The sequence below is a fragment of the Peromyscus maniculatus genome, chromosome 1 (assembly GCF_049852395.1).
Source record: "Peromyscus maniculatus bairdii isolate BWxNUB_F1_BW_parent chromosome 1, HU_Pman_BW_mat_3.1, whole genome shotgun sequence".
NCBI lineage: Eukaryota > Metazoa > Chordata > Mammalia > Rodentia > Cricetidae > Peromyscus > Peromyscus maniculatus.
This window is the reverse complement of record NC_134852.1, coordinates 34635108-34650629: the sequence shown is the minus strand read 5'-3', so window position 1 is coordinate 34650629 and position 15522 is coordinate 34635108. Positions and strand designations below refer to the sequence as shown.

Here is a 15522-nt window from a genome sequence, read left to right as displayed (position 1 = left end):
GGAAAGATGTGAGTAGCTCATGGGTCTGTTTGCAAAATGTTCTCAATCAAAGGCAGAAGCCATTGTCCAGGAGAGAGACAGTCCTTGAGCTGGAGCCACCCCAGATCCAGGTTAGAAAGATGCTGAGGATAAAAACTGAGGAGAAGCCACAGGGAACACTGTGGAAGATGGGATGGAAAGATTGTAAGAGCCAGAGGATCGAGGAGTTGCTGTGAGATGATGTCTCCAAGGAATGACAGAAGCTATGCCTATAATGTCTCACCAACATGGACAAGGACATCAATAGACATGTTATAGATGAAGGGGTGGGAGAAATCCACAAGGTCTCAACCCTGCACAAAGAACTATAGGCAGCTAAGGAATGATGAGAGCTGGAGAAATAGCTTTTCCAAGTCATCCAATACCAAATGGTCAACCCTGAACACATACATACAAGTTAACACTATACAGACCGAGCATGTTGTAGTTTTGTATTTATATATATATATACATATATACATATATGTATATATGTATATATATATATATATTATATATGTGTGTGTATGCCTATACATATGTGCAAGTAACGAGAATTTATGAAACAATTGAACAAGGAGGGGCACATGGGAGAGTTTAGATGGAGGAAAGGGAAGGGGTAAAGGATGTAAATATATTATAATCTCAAAAAATAAAAGAAGCAATTTTTAAAAAGAAGTTGTAGCTTGAAGGGCAGGCTTTTCTGTTGTTTCTTTTTTTGTGGTTGGGGAATGAGGATGTGCCAGGAATCTACCTTGACAAAGTTCCTGGTAACTCTCTATAGGGTAATAGAGAGCCCATGCAGAAATTTAGTATTTCAGATTTGAGGCTGCAAGCCAGCTACTCATTGGCAAATTGATCATATTTGTGGATGTTAAACCAACAATTTTTCCCTTAGGGGAGCCTGTGAGTTCCAACAGTGTGGTGTATAGAGTCTGAGGGTTTCAGATGGCTCCAATGAAAGTGTGGCTCCTGGCCACCTCTGCCAGAAAGTGGCAAGACAGCGAGAGGAATCAAGAGTAAATGGATTGAAGAACTGGGGCAAACCTGGACCCTTTGGAGACAAGGATTAATTCTGGGCATCATAAGAAAGTGGGACAGACTAGAGATAGGTCTGGCCACACAGTGGGTGAGTTGAATGAGTGGCTGCTTCATCACTTTATGTATGTATTTACTTATTGCTGGCTTGGCAGGTATTTTGAACATCTGGCATCAGTCACATGTTGTTCCAGGTTCTTACAATACAGCAGTGAACAAGACATATGTTGACCATTCACAAACCTGGCATGGCTGTGACAGAGAAGTTCTCACCAAAAGAACTTCTGGAAAAATCCTTAGGTATCTGAGAATCAACATACAAAAATAGGGATGGAGAAATGTCTCAGTGATTAAGAGTACTGGCTGCTCTTCCCTATCTTCTGGACATGAGTTCAATGCCCAGCAACCATATTCACAATCTTCTGTAACTCCGATCTCAAGGGATCAGATGCCCTCTTCTGGCTTCTATGGGCACCAGACACTCATATATTATACAGACACATATGCAGACAAAACACCAACACCCTCCCCCCAAATAACAGCAAACAATAACAAAACAAACCAAAAAATCCAACAGTGTTTAAGCAGGATGTGGTGGCACAGTCCTTTAATCCCAGCACTCACGAGACTGAGGCAAATGGATTTTAGTGAGTTCAAGGCCAGCCAGGGCCACACAGTGAGACCCTGTCTCAACACACAAATGAGCAACCCTCACCCCAAAACAAAACACAGCAAGGACCCACCCATCCAACCCACCTCACCCCACCCCAAGCCGTGAGAAGGCTTTGTGTATTTGTGAGATCCTTGGAGGACTTGGTAGGGAACGTAAGAGAATCTAAACAGACTCACATAGTCAGAGCTGTGGGCTGAGAAGTCCTTGCCCAGAGAGAAGATGCAAGAAGTTGCTAAGGAAGAGAATGGAGAAGGCCTACAAAGGCATGTGCAGCATACAGGAATCTGGAAAACATGGTGTGAAATAAAAGAAGGGAGAGGGGACTCGGGTGAGATTTCTTAACAGGTTGGGCTTGATGGGGTGGTTAAGTGTGGCAAAATATCTGGAATTAGACACCGTAGTTGTACAGTGTCATAAATAAATTAAAAATAAATCTGGATGTAGGGCCACGTGCCTATAATGCCAGCATTTGGTAAATGGAGGAAAGCAGGTCCAAGAGTTCAAGTCATCTTTGAACACATAAGATTTTGAAGCTGGTCTGAGCTACATGAGACTCTGTCTTGAAATACTAAACTAAAAAATATTATTCAGTTTTGGTATATGAATTTTATCTCAATTTAAACATACACGAGGGCTGGGAGTTGCCATAGCAAAGAGTTTGCTCTAGACTCACAGTGCAATCTTGCTCCCCTACTCACTTGCAGTGTGATGTTGCATGTGACCTCTGTTACTCATCGGTAAAGGGGAATAGGATGGCGACGACTCAAGAGAGACAATAAGCAGTCTATTGTCTATTAGCACAGATCACAGAGCACAGGGTGTGGATACGTTGGGACTGTAGCTGCTAAGAGCATGAGAAAAGTGACACAGAATTAGCTGTGGCCTCCAGAAGTTTCTCTGTTCATACTTCAAGGCACTTGACTGTTTTTTTTTTTTTTTTCCATTCACAGGGGAGAACGTGATGCCACAGATGGACAGAAGTGGTAACACTGAAATCCATTGACTCTCTTTTCTCAACTCATTCAGCGGGGCAGGAAGTGAATCTGGTACGTTGGGGGTATTTTGCTTACACCACTGTACTTGGGAGTGAGGTCAATGTCCTCAGGAGCCACAGGACTGGACACAGAGAAGTTCTGGAGGATGGTGGTGAAGAAAAGGAACAACTCGTTTCGGGCAATGCCTTCACCAAGACAAATGCGCTTTCCTGTGGGCACAGAGGACAAGTAATGTGAGTCCCAGGGCAGTACACAACTTCAGACTGTCCCATCCCATCCCCCAAACACAGACAACTGTGCATATTACAATGAATAAGTGTGAGTTTGACTCTTAACCTGCAATTCTAAGACACTATAAAGAAGTTCTTCATACCTCAAATAATGGTTGTAAAATATTAGATGGATGACCTGCATTTACTTGTGACAGAGTTGGATTTCCAAAGCATCCATTGCCCCAGAGGAAGTAAGAACCAACTTGGAGTTGAGTATGGATAGGTGTGTGTGTGTGTACATTTGTAACATGACATTGTTAGTATTCTTAATTTCTCTCATGAGGACAATGGCACCCAGCTCATAAGGCTATTGTGAACACAAAGTTAATGTTTGTAATGACTCTTCAATTGACACCTGGCTGATACTAATAGTTATATATGAGCCAGGAATGATTGTGCATGGATATAATCCCAGCATGTGAGAAGTTGATGCAGGTGGATCATGATTTCAAAACTGCCTGGGCTGTAGCACAAGACCCCATCTTAGAAACCAACAGAAGGGAAAAGAAGGTGAAGAGGACAAACAGGAAAGAAGGGATGGTGAGAGAGGAGAGACAGGAAGAGGAAGGTGCTCTGGATCTTTACCACTTTCCCCGACTCCTTTCTGGTCTCAGTCCTAGATCAATGAACTTCAACAAGTTCCTGAAGACAATTGTTCACACAGTTGAGAATGGGCAGGAGCACATGGTAAGGGCCTATGGCACGCACAGGATTCTCAGAGACATAAGGAGCCTTGTTGATTTGTCACCTTGGGCATAGAGCACCACAGAGCAACGGGACCCTGAAAGCCCAGGCAGAGGCTTCACCTTCTGCCCTGTACCTCAGAAATTCTTAATCTGCAACTGACCACCTCAGGCCTCTAGGTGGAGGAGAGATTTCCCAGCAACCCCTGTGCCCTCCAGTTGTTGGGAAATTGTGCCTGTGTAGGGGTGTCTAGGGAAAGCACCCTATGTACTAGGGTACCTCCTTTTCAGAACATAGGTGACATGAGCTTAGAAATTCATGGAGCATCTCTCTGAGACAGTTCTCTCAGAACTGGTTATGTGACCCAGATTGTTTCAGAGCAGCTTTTGATTCTGATCTCACTCTCTAAACAATGTCCCCATGCCTGGAGCTGGCAATTTGGACACTGTCCATGTCTCTTTGGCTCTAACATATATTGGCTCCATTTTTTTTTCTTGCCAGCCAGGGCAATCAACTTGTATCTTTTTACCCACCAGAAACTATTTTTCTTTCACTTCCCCCCTTTCTGCTTATTTGTGTCTAAACTCCCTATTGTTTCTCTCTCCTCCTTCCCCTTCTCTGTCTCTGTCTCTCCCTCCCCCTTCCCTCTCTTCCTCTTTCTCTCTCTTCCTCTCCCCTCTTTCCCCCTCATTTCCCATCACCCCCTCTCTCTTGTTCTTACACTTATTACACTATTCTGCCTCATTATTACACCTCTCCCTCCCATTCTTCTATTGTCTCATTTCACTCTCCATCTCTCATAAAATGCCTCTTCCTGCATGGTCTTCTTCTATCTTGATTCCAATTCTGTTGTTATGACAAATATCCTGACAAAAAAGCAGCAGAGTTGAGGAAAGGGTTTCTTTTTGAGTTACAGGTCCAGATTATTAACTGCCACCAGAGGACACCAGAGGAGTCAAAGAAACAAGAGCTGGAGACAACTGGTCAACCCACATCCACAGGCAAGAGCATGCTGCCTACTTCCTCAGAGCTCAGCTTAGACCTCGCATCTCTTACATGGGCCTGGGCCCCAAACTAGGAGTAATGCTACCCACATGGCCTGGGTCTTCCCATATCAATTATCAAACAAGCAAACCTCCCACAGCTTATCATAAGATAGGCAATTCCTCAACTGAAACCCTCTCCCCAGATGATTCTAGACTGTCATGTTGACAACACTGAGCAGTGCACCTTGTTCCTGTCTTACTGTGCCTCTCCTTGTTAAGATCTCTGTTTCAATTCCATTGTCTCTCCATTGCCCAGTTGTTTCCAGACCTAATTCTCTGCATTCCTGATATCCTCTAAACTTAAAACTGTGGAATGGAGAAATTCACTTTTATCCCACTTTACATGTCCCCACACTGAATGAAGATTAAATAGGGGAGAAAACCCATACACTGGACATTTCAGGGTGGAGCTGAGCCCTGGGTCACTGAAGTCACTATGACACTCAACTCTAGACAGTTTTTGCCTAGGGATGTGGTTTGGTGGTAGAGCCCCTGCCTAGAATCCCCCAGTGAGGGGTTGGGAGTGTGGCTCAGTGGTAGAGCACCTGCCTAACATTTTCAAAGCCCTAGGTTCAATAATTATCACAGAAGAAAAAGTTCTAAGGAGTCCTTTCTTGGACTTTCCTTTCTCCCTAAGATAAGGAATCTATCTACATGAATGGAGTTTTTCATAACTAGAGCTTGTTAAAATGAATTAAGTTTGGCATAAGGCTGACCGTATACACAACAGGAACTATTCAAACTTCATTAGTAGTGAACTGTAAAATGAATCGAGATTATATTGTGTCAGCAAGTAGCTATTCTGCCAGCCAATAACTGGGTCAGAGCCAAACATAGCAATGAGCCAATTCCAGGATGCCAACAACTACAGCATGGCCAGGTAAAAGAAAAGTGGAGCTAGCACAAGTCAAGTTGTATCCATATGCCCCACTCCATATAGCTCACCTCCTACCCACACTACTAACTGTGAACTTTCTTTGGTTCAGGATATCATCCATCATGGATGGTTTCTTTGCTCAAATAAATGCTAGTAATTTTGATTTCTCTTACATTTTATCAAGCCAGAGTATTTACTGCACACAGAGACAAACATGTCAAGACATGCACCACCCACCTCGTGCTCACAGCTAAAGTCAATACCTCCCCAGCCATCAAGACACTAGGCAGTTCACAGCAGTGTTCATAGATGACGTCAGTTGTTCTTGCTGCTGTTTCTGAAGAAAATGCATTTGCTCACGTTTAGAGGCTTTTAAATAATTCTCCAAAGTCCTGAGGGCCAGAATGCTCCTTTAGTTCGAGAGTCCCCTGGCGGGGCTGTAGCCATGGTGAATAGGACTATTCAGGCAAAGCAGCCAGAACAGACTCAGTAAACATGGACCCAGTCCTGCCTGTGTCCTACAGGATGAACCTGCCCTCTAGTGTCTGGGAAAGGAAGCACAAATGGGTCTCACCTATAGAAAAGGGCATAAAAGCTTCATTTTTCTTCAGTGCCCCATTGGCATCCAGGAAGTGGTCAGGATTGAAGGTGTCTGGTTGTTCAAAGTACTGTGGGTCATGGAGGGCTGCACTCAAGATGGGGTACACTTCAGTGTTCTAGGAGACATTATGAAACACAAAGATATTAGCATACCCTGATTCCCATCTGCAGACAGTCAACCAATCAATAAGAACTAGAGAAGGCTGGGAAACCACAAACAGGCTGAACTAGGTTTGAGGGGAATGCCGGAGGCTCATGGTGTAAAGTTGTGGAATGGCAGCTGGTCTCACCTTGGGGAGCAGGTACCCTCTGAACGAAGTGTCTTTGGTGACCCTGTGTGGCAGACCAATCGGGACGAGATCTGAAAATCTCTGAATCTCATGGATGACAGCCTCAGTGTAAGGCATTTTAGTGCGGTTGTCGAGGGTTGGTAGGCAGTGTGAGCCGATCACCTGATCGACCTCCTTTTGGACTTTCTCTGCACAGAAAAAGGAGACAACAGACAATGACTCCCCTTCTTTCATGGATGCAATGCATGGTGACTCTGTTTTCTGCCAGCTAATAGCTTAGGAACAGTGCAGAGCAGGACTCTGCTGACAAAGACACATTGCACTCTTGGACATGCACACCTGTGCTTCCCTGATGCACCTGCCTCTCCAGCCATGCTTAGAGCTATATTAGAGTCTCTCTCAAAAGCTCCAATCTTGCTTGTAAAAGATAGAAATGGGCTGGGCAGTAGTGGTGCAAGCCCTTAATCCCAGCACTCGGGAGGCAGAGCCAGGCCAATCTCTGAGTTCGACACCAGCCTGGACGATGAAGTGAGTTCCAGGAAAGGTGCAAAGCTACACAGAGAAATCCTGTCTCAAAAAACCAAAAAAAAAGGAAAACCTACAACAAAGGACTTTTTCATTTATCAATGTGGAGTGAGGACTGGAGGGGGAGATGGTAAGAATTTTCCCCATTTGAAATGTAATGAGTGTTATAAATTGTATTCCTACATATCACACACACATGCATGCCTCTAGTCACACAAAATCCAGGCGACTAGAGAGATGGCTCAGTGGATAAGAGAACTGGCTGCCCTTACAGAGAACCTGGGTTCAATTCCCAGCACCAACATGGTGGCTCATACTATCTGTGATTCCAGGTCTAGGAGATCCAACACCCTCACACAAATGTATATGCAGGCAAATAATCTGAGGCTATAGCCTCAGGAATAAAGGGAAGTAAATTAATCTGTGTACAACTGAATATCAAATATGAATATGTTGACCAATAAAATTGCTCAGCCTGTAAATGAACTTGATTTGCATCCTGACAGCCTGACTTTGACATCCAGAACCTATGTGAAGGTGGAAGAGAGACCTAACTACACAGAGTTTTCCTCCCACCTCCACACATGAACTGGGACAGGCACACTCACAGTAACATCACATTTTTAGAATGTGAGTATGGAAGTCTCATCCACACAAACCTCCATGGCCAAAAGGGAGCTAGAAGATCCCCCAACTGGCAGCCTATGGCACACCTGCAACATGGGGGTATTTGAGCATGAGAAGGAAGCCGTAGCGGAGCGTGGTGCTGGTGGTCTCAGTGCCAGCAAAGAAGAGAGACAGCACGGAGATGATGAGGTTCTGGTGATGGAACTCCGTGTGTTGGTTGGACTTCTCCTGGTTCCAGATGGAAGAGAGAAGGGAGGGTCAGGGATGACCAGGTCCTTACAGGAAGATGCTCACACATCCTGGGAACTGACCTTCTGTCTCACACTGTATGGATCACACGGCATTTCTCAGTCCTGACAATGTCACTGGCTCTCTGTTCTGTCTCCTCTCTCAACTTTGCTCTCTGGTATTTATCACGTTTTGTCTCCCAGGCTCTCTCTTCCTCTGAGGTCTTTTCTGCTTTTTGCCCCTTGCCCTGTGTTTCTTCCACAGCCTTCTTCCTCCATATTTCATTTTCTCCTCCCTTTCTCTAGTCTTCGATTCTAGATTCTTCTGCATCTCCTCCACTCCACTTCCTATCTCTCCTCCCCATCCTCTGCCCCCTTTTTCTTCTGCTCACATCCCCAGCCTTCACTCTCACCCATCACTTCTCTCATTCATGCAGGACTTACCTTCTCCATGCGTAGAAGGTAGGTATCGATGAAGTCCCTTGGATTGCTGGGGTCCAAGGTTGCCCTGTGCTTCTCCACACTCTGGCCAATGAAGTCAAGGATTTCCTGCAGGTTTTTGGAGATTTGTCTGTGGGTACCAGGAAAGTACTTCAGGAAACCAGAGAAGAGTTCAAACACCTGCAATAAAGGAGGACCCAGGAGGTCACCTGGAGCTAGCAGGTCTCAGGGAGTGAGCAGTGATCCTATGTCCACGGATTTTATGAAGGAACACACACACACACACACACACACACACACACACACACACACACACCCCTCATACATGTACACTGTACACACCCATGCTTTTGAACCGTATCTTTGAATCAGTCTCTAACCTTTGTTTCACATTCTCTGTGTCTCCCTTTCCCTCTCCTCTGCTCTCTCTCCCAATCCCTCTTGCTGTTTTGTCTTCATTAGTTTTAAGTTGCAGGGTATTATATTTTTGGACACATTTATGCCAGACTGGCTTTAAACTCATTATGTAGCCAAAAATCACCCCAAATTTCTGATACCCCAGCCTTCACTCTCAAAATAGTGGAATCTCATGTGTTGTATACCACCACATCCTGCGATTGAACTCAGGAGTTCATGCATGAAATATGTAGTCCTTTGTTCCCTAAATTACAGCCGCACCACCCACACCATCATTTTCTCATGTCTGGATGGCTCCGTATTTCTTCATTCAAGTCTCTCCACCCTGTTTAACATTCCTCCCTCCTTCCAGGCCTCAGGCTCCTTGCCTCTCCATGTTGTCTCTGTCTTTCTTCCAGCCCTAAGACACACCCTTCTTTGCCTCTTCTTTCCTCTGCTCTGGATGCTCCTCTCTTCCTACCCACTGACCTGGCTGGAGAATGTGCTGATGAGTGAGACGATCTGAAAGAGCAGGTCCAGCAGGTGAAGGAACTGGCGGTCTTTGTAGTCAAAGCGCTCTCCAAAGACAATGGAGCAGATGATGTTGGCTGTGATGCACTGGAAGAGGAAGGTGGGGTCCATGGGGGCTCCTGGAGGAGGAGGATGCAGGACAGGAGGCAGGGGATAAAGAACCATGGAACACTTGGCTTCAGCCCCATCCTGTGAGGCTGCCCCCACCACTCAGTAATCAAAGTACAACAACAGCGGCTACCACATTTCCACATATGACATACATATGAGTCTAGGCCCTTCACTTAGAAATGTATACATCATTTTATTTAACTTCCCTCAATATGGTACAGAATATGGAATGCTATTCATATACATGGAAAGGAAAGCTACCTTCACCAAGGCAACTTAGCTATCTTTTTGGGACTAGGATACTAGGATGGGGAGAACAGTGTATGTAGTCAGTCTCCACCCTGCACCTCCTCCAGGACAACATTCTGACTCTGAGCTGATGGCTGACTCCCACTGGCAGGAATGGTGCAGAGAAGGATTCAGGGAATGCCTGTGTGAATTTACAATCTCTGCACACTCCATGTCCATCTGCCAGTCCTCCTCCATCCCTTCTCTGACTTCTGGGCTCTGTGGTGTTCCTGAAGCCATCAGCACCTGCCGCCTGCCACCTTTGTATGTCAGGTTCAGTCATGGAACCTGCTGGTTGGAGGGCTGTTGTCTGTCCAATAGCATTGAGCTATTATTTCCCCTCACTCTGGCACTGGCTTGCCTGTGGTCTCTGATTCTGCGTAGATCCTTCCCTGGGGCTCATCATCTTCACTCTCAGCCTGAGCATTCACTTCTCTTCCTCTGGGTCCCTCCATCTCTGACTGCTTTCTCCAGTCCTTCTTCCCAGCCTCTGCACCTTTCTTCCCTCCAGCCTCTGCACTGACCTCTCAGATCTCCCGAGAAAGGTCAATAAGGGATGGCAAATGTCTCGTGTATAGAAATGGAGGTTCAAACAACAGTCATGTCACCAATACGCCCTTGATGTAAAGGCCCCTCAATCCCCAGAAGTGCCTCTGAGTTCACCCAGAGTCAAACTCCCATCAGCCTCTGTGCTCACTGATGCTCACCAGCACAAGTACAAGGAAGAAAACACAGTTCCCTGTTTAGAACATGTTTGCAGTTCCTCCTGCCCCTTCCCTCTCAGTTACCTAGGGTCTGCGTTTGTCTTTGACTAAGACCACCAGTACTTAACCTGTGGGTTATGACCCCCCTGGGGTTCAAACAACAAAGGAGTTGCCCAAGTCCATCGGAAAACACAGATATTTATATTACTATTCATAACAGTAGCAAAATTACAGTTATGAAGGAGCAACGAAAATGATTTTTTGGCAAGGAGTCACCACAACATGAGGAACTGTATTAAAATGTTGCAGCATTAGGAAGGCTGAGAACCACTGGATTAAGACCATCTGAGTGGTGGTGTGGCAAAGGATAAGCCAAGTGGTCTTGAACTCTATATGCAGTAGAAGATGACCTTGAAAATCTCAACATCCTGGCTCCACCTCCAGAGTGCTGGGATTACAAACATATATGACCATGCCCACGAAACACTCTACAACTCACTTATACCCACACACACATACGTTTTTGAGACAGAACCTTACAATGTAGACAGGACTGTACTTGAATTGATGACCACTTTTTTTTTTCTTTTTTTTTTTTTTTTGCCTTTTGAGTCCTTGGAGGACCAGTGTGTGCCAACCAACAAAGAAAATTAATGCACGGATTGATTTTTCTGAACAAAAGTGACCACCATGGTCAATCTGTGTCTCTGACTTATTTGTGCACAATATGGACCTCATAATTCCTTTTCTGTCTCTGTATGTCTCTATCTACACCTTTGTCCATACCCACTCTTTACACACACACACACACACACACACACACACACACACACACACACACACACACACACCACATTTCTTTTCTGTCTCTAATTCTCTTTCTCTCTCTGTGCATGTATGTGTGTTTCTCTACCCTTATATGTCTCTTTCTCTTTCCATGACTGTGCACTCAGATCCCTGTATCACCATCTTCCTTTATGCCCATTCTCAGAGACTCACCCTGGGATTTCTGCAGCTCCTCCACCAGACATTGGGCCTCCTCCTTTATCCGCTCCTCCACACTCCGCTTCCCCATCCCAAAATCCTTCATGGTGGCCACAGAGAATCGCCTAAGGGCCTTCCAGCGTTCCCCATTGGCAAAGATCAATCCTAAGAAGGAGAAGCATGGGTAGGATACACTGGAAATTCAGAGAACCTGAGTCCTTCCCCACAGCTCGGGCTCCACCTTCCTGGACCACATCCTTCACCCCACTCTGTCCCATATCTCACCATATCCCTGTACAATTGGCTCAAACACAGCAATTGTCCCCCGGCCAGAGAAAGCCTCAGCTTGGTCCACCAGCGCCTCCCTTATGGCCTCTGTCCCACACAGCATGACCACAGGCCTCGGTCCCAGGTGCACTGTGAACACATCTCCATATTTTTCTCGAAGCTACCAGGCATAAGGGCACCAGGGTTGTTGTTAGTCAGTGCAGATGATGTTGTTGTACTGTGAAAACACTTAGACAGAGACTGGTAAATAGGAACCCCTCCCCTGGCCACCCTTCTCCTTCTGGGAACCTAACCTAAGAGTTAGTTCCCTACATAGCCAGGGTCTGCACTGATTGGTTGGATGTTCTAATCAGTACACCGGTACTGTAGAGGTGAGATGGAACTCTAGACACATGCTTATAATCCTAGCTTTGAAGTGGTAGAGCCCAGAGAATCAGTAGTCATGTTTGGGTATATATCCAGTTAGAAGCCAGCCTGGGCTAACTAAGGCTCTATCTTGATGGGAGAATTCCCACAGAGCTACAGCCCATTTGACTCTGGAATGTTAGCACCTAGCCTTGATCTGCTCTTTGTGATTGCTGCCTCCTGTCTCCATATCTTCTGTTTGAAGTCTTAGCTGAGAGTTTTCCTAGGGGATGAAATCCTTCACAAACCGAGTTTAAGAACAACCCAGAACACTGTGGTATTATTAGTGAGAATTTGCATTTGGCATTGGCTCTCTGGGGCCTTCCATAGGAAGCTTTGGTATATGGAGTTGACTTGCTAAAGGTGTGATGTGTATAATAATAAAAAGGCCATCGCTTAGCAAGAGTGGACCAGTCCATAGAGACAAATTTCCTCTGCAGCTGGGAAAGACTAAAGAGTCATCCTCGAGGTGGTGCCTCTGTCTCATGATTCCACAGACCCACGTGAACATACACCCACACCTGATTTAAAACAATATCTCAAAATAAAATAAATAGATATGATCTAGATATAGGTATGAATATAAATACAGATATAGATGCAGAACCTTGCTCATACCATTCAGTCTGGCCATATGTCCCTCGAATCTCAATCAAGAACCATGTTTCCTGTGACCCAGCTTCAACCTGTTCAATGCCTTCTCACAATGTTCTAGAGAATGGTCCTGACCCACCCACTGGGTAACATGGGAAGGGAAAGTGATAGTCACCTGGCAGTGGACCTGAATGTGAGTCATGACTACAGCACACACAGTTGGAAAATACCTGACAATGCAACCATCTGGGCATCTTCAGGAAATTGATTCCAGGAATGTCATAACCCTCAAGTGCTGAAAGCCCTTGAAGAGAATGGTGCAGTGTTTGCACATAACCCACCTCATCCTCTCACAACCTTTATCTCACTCTAGACTGCAATGCAGCTAATAGAAATGAAAGGCTGTGAAAACGGTCAGTGTCCAGTGTTGTTTAGGGACAATGCTAAGGAAAACCTCTACACGTTTGATATTGACCTACTTATGTTTTTAGGCCAAGTCACAATATGGAATCTTATGCAACAGTGAACTATCAACACACAGATAAGATCAAAGATATTTTATAAAACCTGAAGGAGGATCATGAGTTTGAGATTAACTTGGAAAAAGTAGGGCGACCTTGTTTCAAAAGCTAGATAAAAATAAATGGATACATGAATGATCCAGATGGGTGATCTGTTAATAACCAAGGGGTAGCAGAAGGTTGGGATTGTTGCCACTGTATCAGCTCTCTAAATGGGAAGTGGGACCGAAGATGTGAATTGATTATTAACAAACAAGTGGTAATTGAACATGAAATCTCCCCTGTGAAGACTGGTATGATGGTGCCATCGTCAGCTGCTTGGATGGCCCATGGTGTTCATAACTGATAAGCACTCCCTACCTACCCCACCTCCTGACATGCCTCTCCTCCCCTTTGCTCCTGAACAAGGCAGGCTAATTAATCCCTTGCTCTGGTAGAAGCAAAAAAAAAAAAAATCTGTTGATGCCTCTGACATCTTTGTTTCTCTTTGGGAACAAAGAAGCATCAAAGAGGAAAGTTGTAAACCCTTGGCACACACCTCAACACCCCGACACCTTTCACACTCCAAGCACAGTGACCCACACAATTCAAACCTAAGGAGGACTCTCCTATTGATCTGGACACCATCCATCACCAATCAGCATCTCAGCTTTCATCCAGCGACCTTCCCACCTGAACCTACCGCCTAGAAGAAGTCCCTTGCTCCTCTCTCTGAGTGATCTCCAGGAGCAAATATGGGTCTAAATCCATAAGGCACAGGCCCTGTGCATGTCTCACCCGCATGAAGGAGTTGAGGAGGCCTCTTCTGTCCATCTGCAAGAGGTTCCCCAAGAGGGGCAGGGGATGGGGTCCTGGTGGGAGTTGACCATGGGCCTTTGTGTGGCCCCTGACCAGGAGTAACAAAAAGCTGGTGAGAAGAGTGAGGAGGAGCAGGACACTGGGCTCCATGGTCCTGGTCTGACCACTGTGGACTCACTGCACTCTCCAACAGGACATTTTATGCTGAATTTGCCTCTCCACCCAGTTGAGCAACTTCAACTGTTCCCGCCTCCTATCTCGTCATTTTCCAGGAGTGTGAGCAGCCATACTTCCTGCTTGGGCTGCTGATTACCTGCTCACTCTCTAGTCCATAGATGCTGCCAAGGACAATGAAAGAGAACACAGGACAAAAGAACATTGGGAGTAATGCATCTTGATTTCCGGGGGTGAGTGTGCACTTGTCAGCTCAGTTTTGTCTGATTATTTACTCAGTCATGAACCTGTGTGTGCACTGCATATGTGAAGGGATATTTCTTATGTGAATGTGCATGTGTGTGCTTTTGTGTGTTCCTTTAGATGTGTGTGTGTGTGTGTGTGTGTGTGTGTGTGTGTGTGTGTGTGTGTTGTGGTGATGGTGGTGGTGGTGGTGTGTGTGTATTGGTTGTTTTTTCAAGATAGGATTTCTCTGTGTAGCTCTGGCTGCCCTGGAACTGATTCTGTAGACTGTACTGGCCTCAAACTCAAAGAACCTCCTCCTTTTGCCACCTGAATATTGAGATTAAAGGTGTGTGCTATGACATGTCGCTCACAAATACATTCTTGCATTGTAGGGCTATTCTGTATATTCTTGATTTCACACGTGACTTGAGTGGAATTCCCATTTCACTCTCTTGCCTGTGACAGCCACAGATGGCAGAAAGTGGAGTGACAAGAGACACAGCAATGGTGAGGCTCAGCAGTCAGGGGGAGAGAGAGTCTTCAGCCTGGCTGAGGAGCAGTTGGAGCCTCTGGGTCTCTGATCACTGTGACTGGTGATTGCCGCCTGGCTGTCTCTCAGCACGTTGAACTCTCTGCTCTTTTCTCTGACCCATCTCTCTCTGACAGTGTCTCTGTCCCCTGTAGACTCTGAGCTGCAGGATGCTGAGACTCTCTTACTCTGTTTTCTACTGAGGTGGAATACCAGATGCTGGGAAGTTATAATTAGTAGAGCTTTTAAATTTGTGCTTCTGGAAGCAGTTATTTCTAAGAACACCGCACTGATGTCTGGTGAGGCATTTGCTGCTGCATTATAACATGACATGGGGCAATCAAGTGTGCCTTAGACTGACAGAGCTAAAAAGGAGACTGAACACTCCTATGCTAATGTGCTAATGACACCAGTCCATTTACAAAATGCCATGGTTAGATGGGAGTGGGAGTGTCTCTGACCTTTTGCCTGCTCTTGTGGCCTTTTCCCTCATACTAGTTTGCATTGTCCAGCCTTCATACGATGGTTCCATCTAGTTTTTTTTTTTTTTTTTTTTTTTTTTGCATCTTGTTATGCCATGTTTGGTGATATCCCTGGGAATCCTCCTTCTTTTCTGAAGAAAAATGGAGGATCAGTGGATCTATGATAGAGGGTGCATGTG

The 15522-nt window shown here is 45.5% G+C and overlaps 1 protein-coding gene across 1 annotated transcript; it reads right to left on the bottom strand.

Moving 5' to 3' along the window:
- Positions 1 to 2507: 2507 nt before the first annotated feature.
- LOC102925101 (cytochrome P450 2B1-like) lies at positions 2508 to 14098 on the bottom strand. Its single transcript, XM_076574454.1, has 9 exons — positions 13913 to 14098; positions 11613 to 11775; positions 11343 to 11492; positions 9199 to 9359; positions 8317 to 8493; positions 7732 to 7873; positions 6494 to 6681; positions 6178 to 6319; positions 2508 to 2933 (listed from the first exon to the last, which is right to left on the bottom strand). The coding sequence occupies exons 1-9, from the start codon at positions 14081 to 14083 to the stop codon at positions 2752 to 2754; spliced, it is 1476 nt and encodes a 491-aa protein (XP_076430569.1). The 5' UTR covers positions 14084 to 14098; the 3' UTR covers positions 2508 to 2751.
- Between the last annotated feature and the right edge of the window lie 1424 nt (positions 14099 to 15522).

Coding starts and splice junctions, on each gene's coding strand:
- LOC102925101 (XM_076574454.1), bottom strand. CDS start 14,083: ATGGAGCCCAGTGTCCTGCTCCTCCTCACTCTTCTCACCAGCTTTTTG. Junction 8,494..9,198: donor TCAGCACATTCTCCAGCCAG/GTCAGTGGGTAG, acceptor CCTTTATTGCAG/GTGTTTGAACTCTTCTCTGG. Junction 7,874..8,316: donor ACCTTCTACGCATGGAGAAG/GTAAGTCCTGCA, acceptor ATCTGGAACCAG/GAGAAGTCCAACCAACACAC.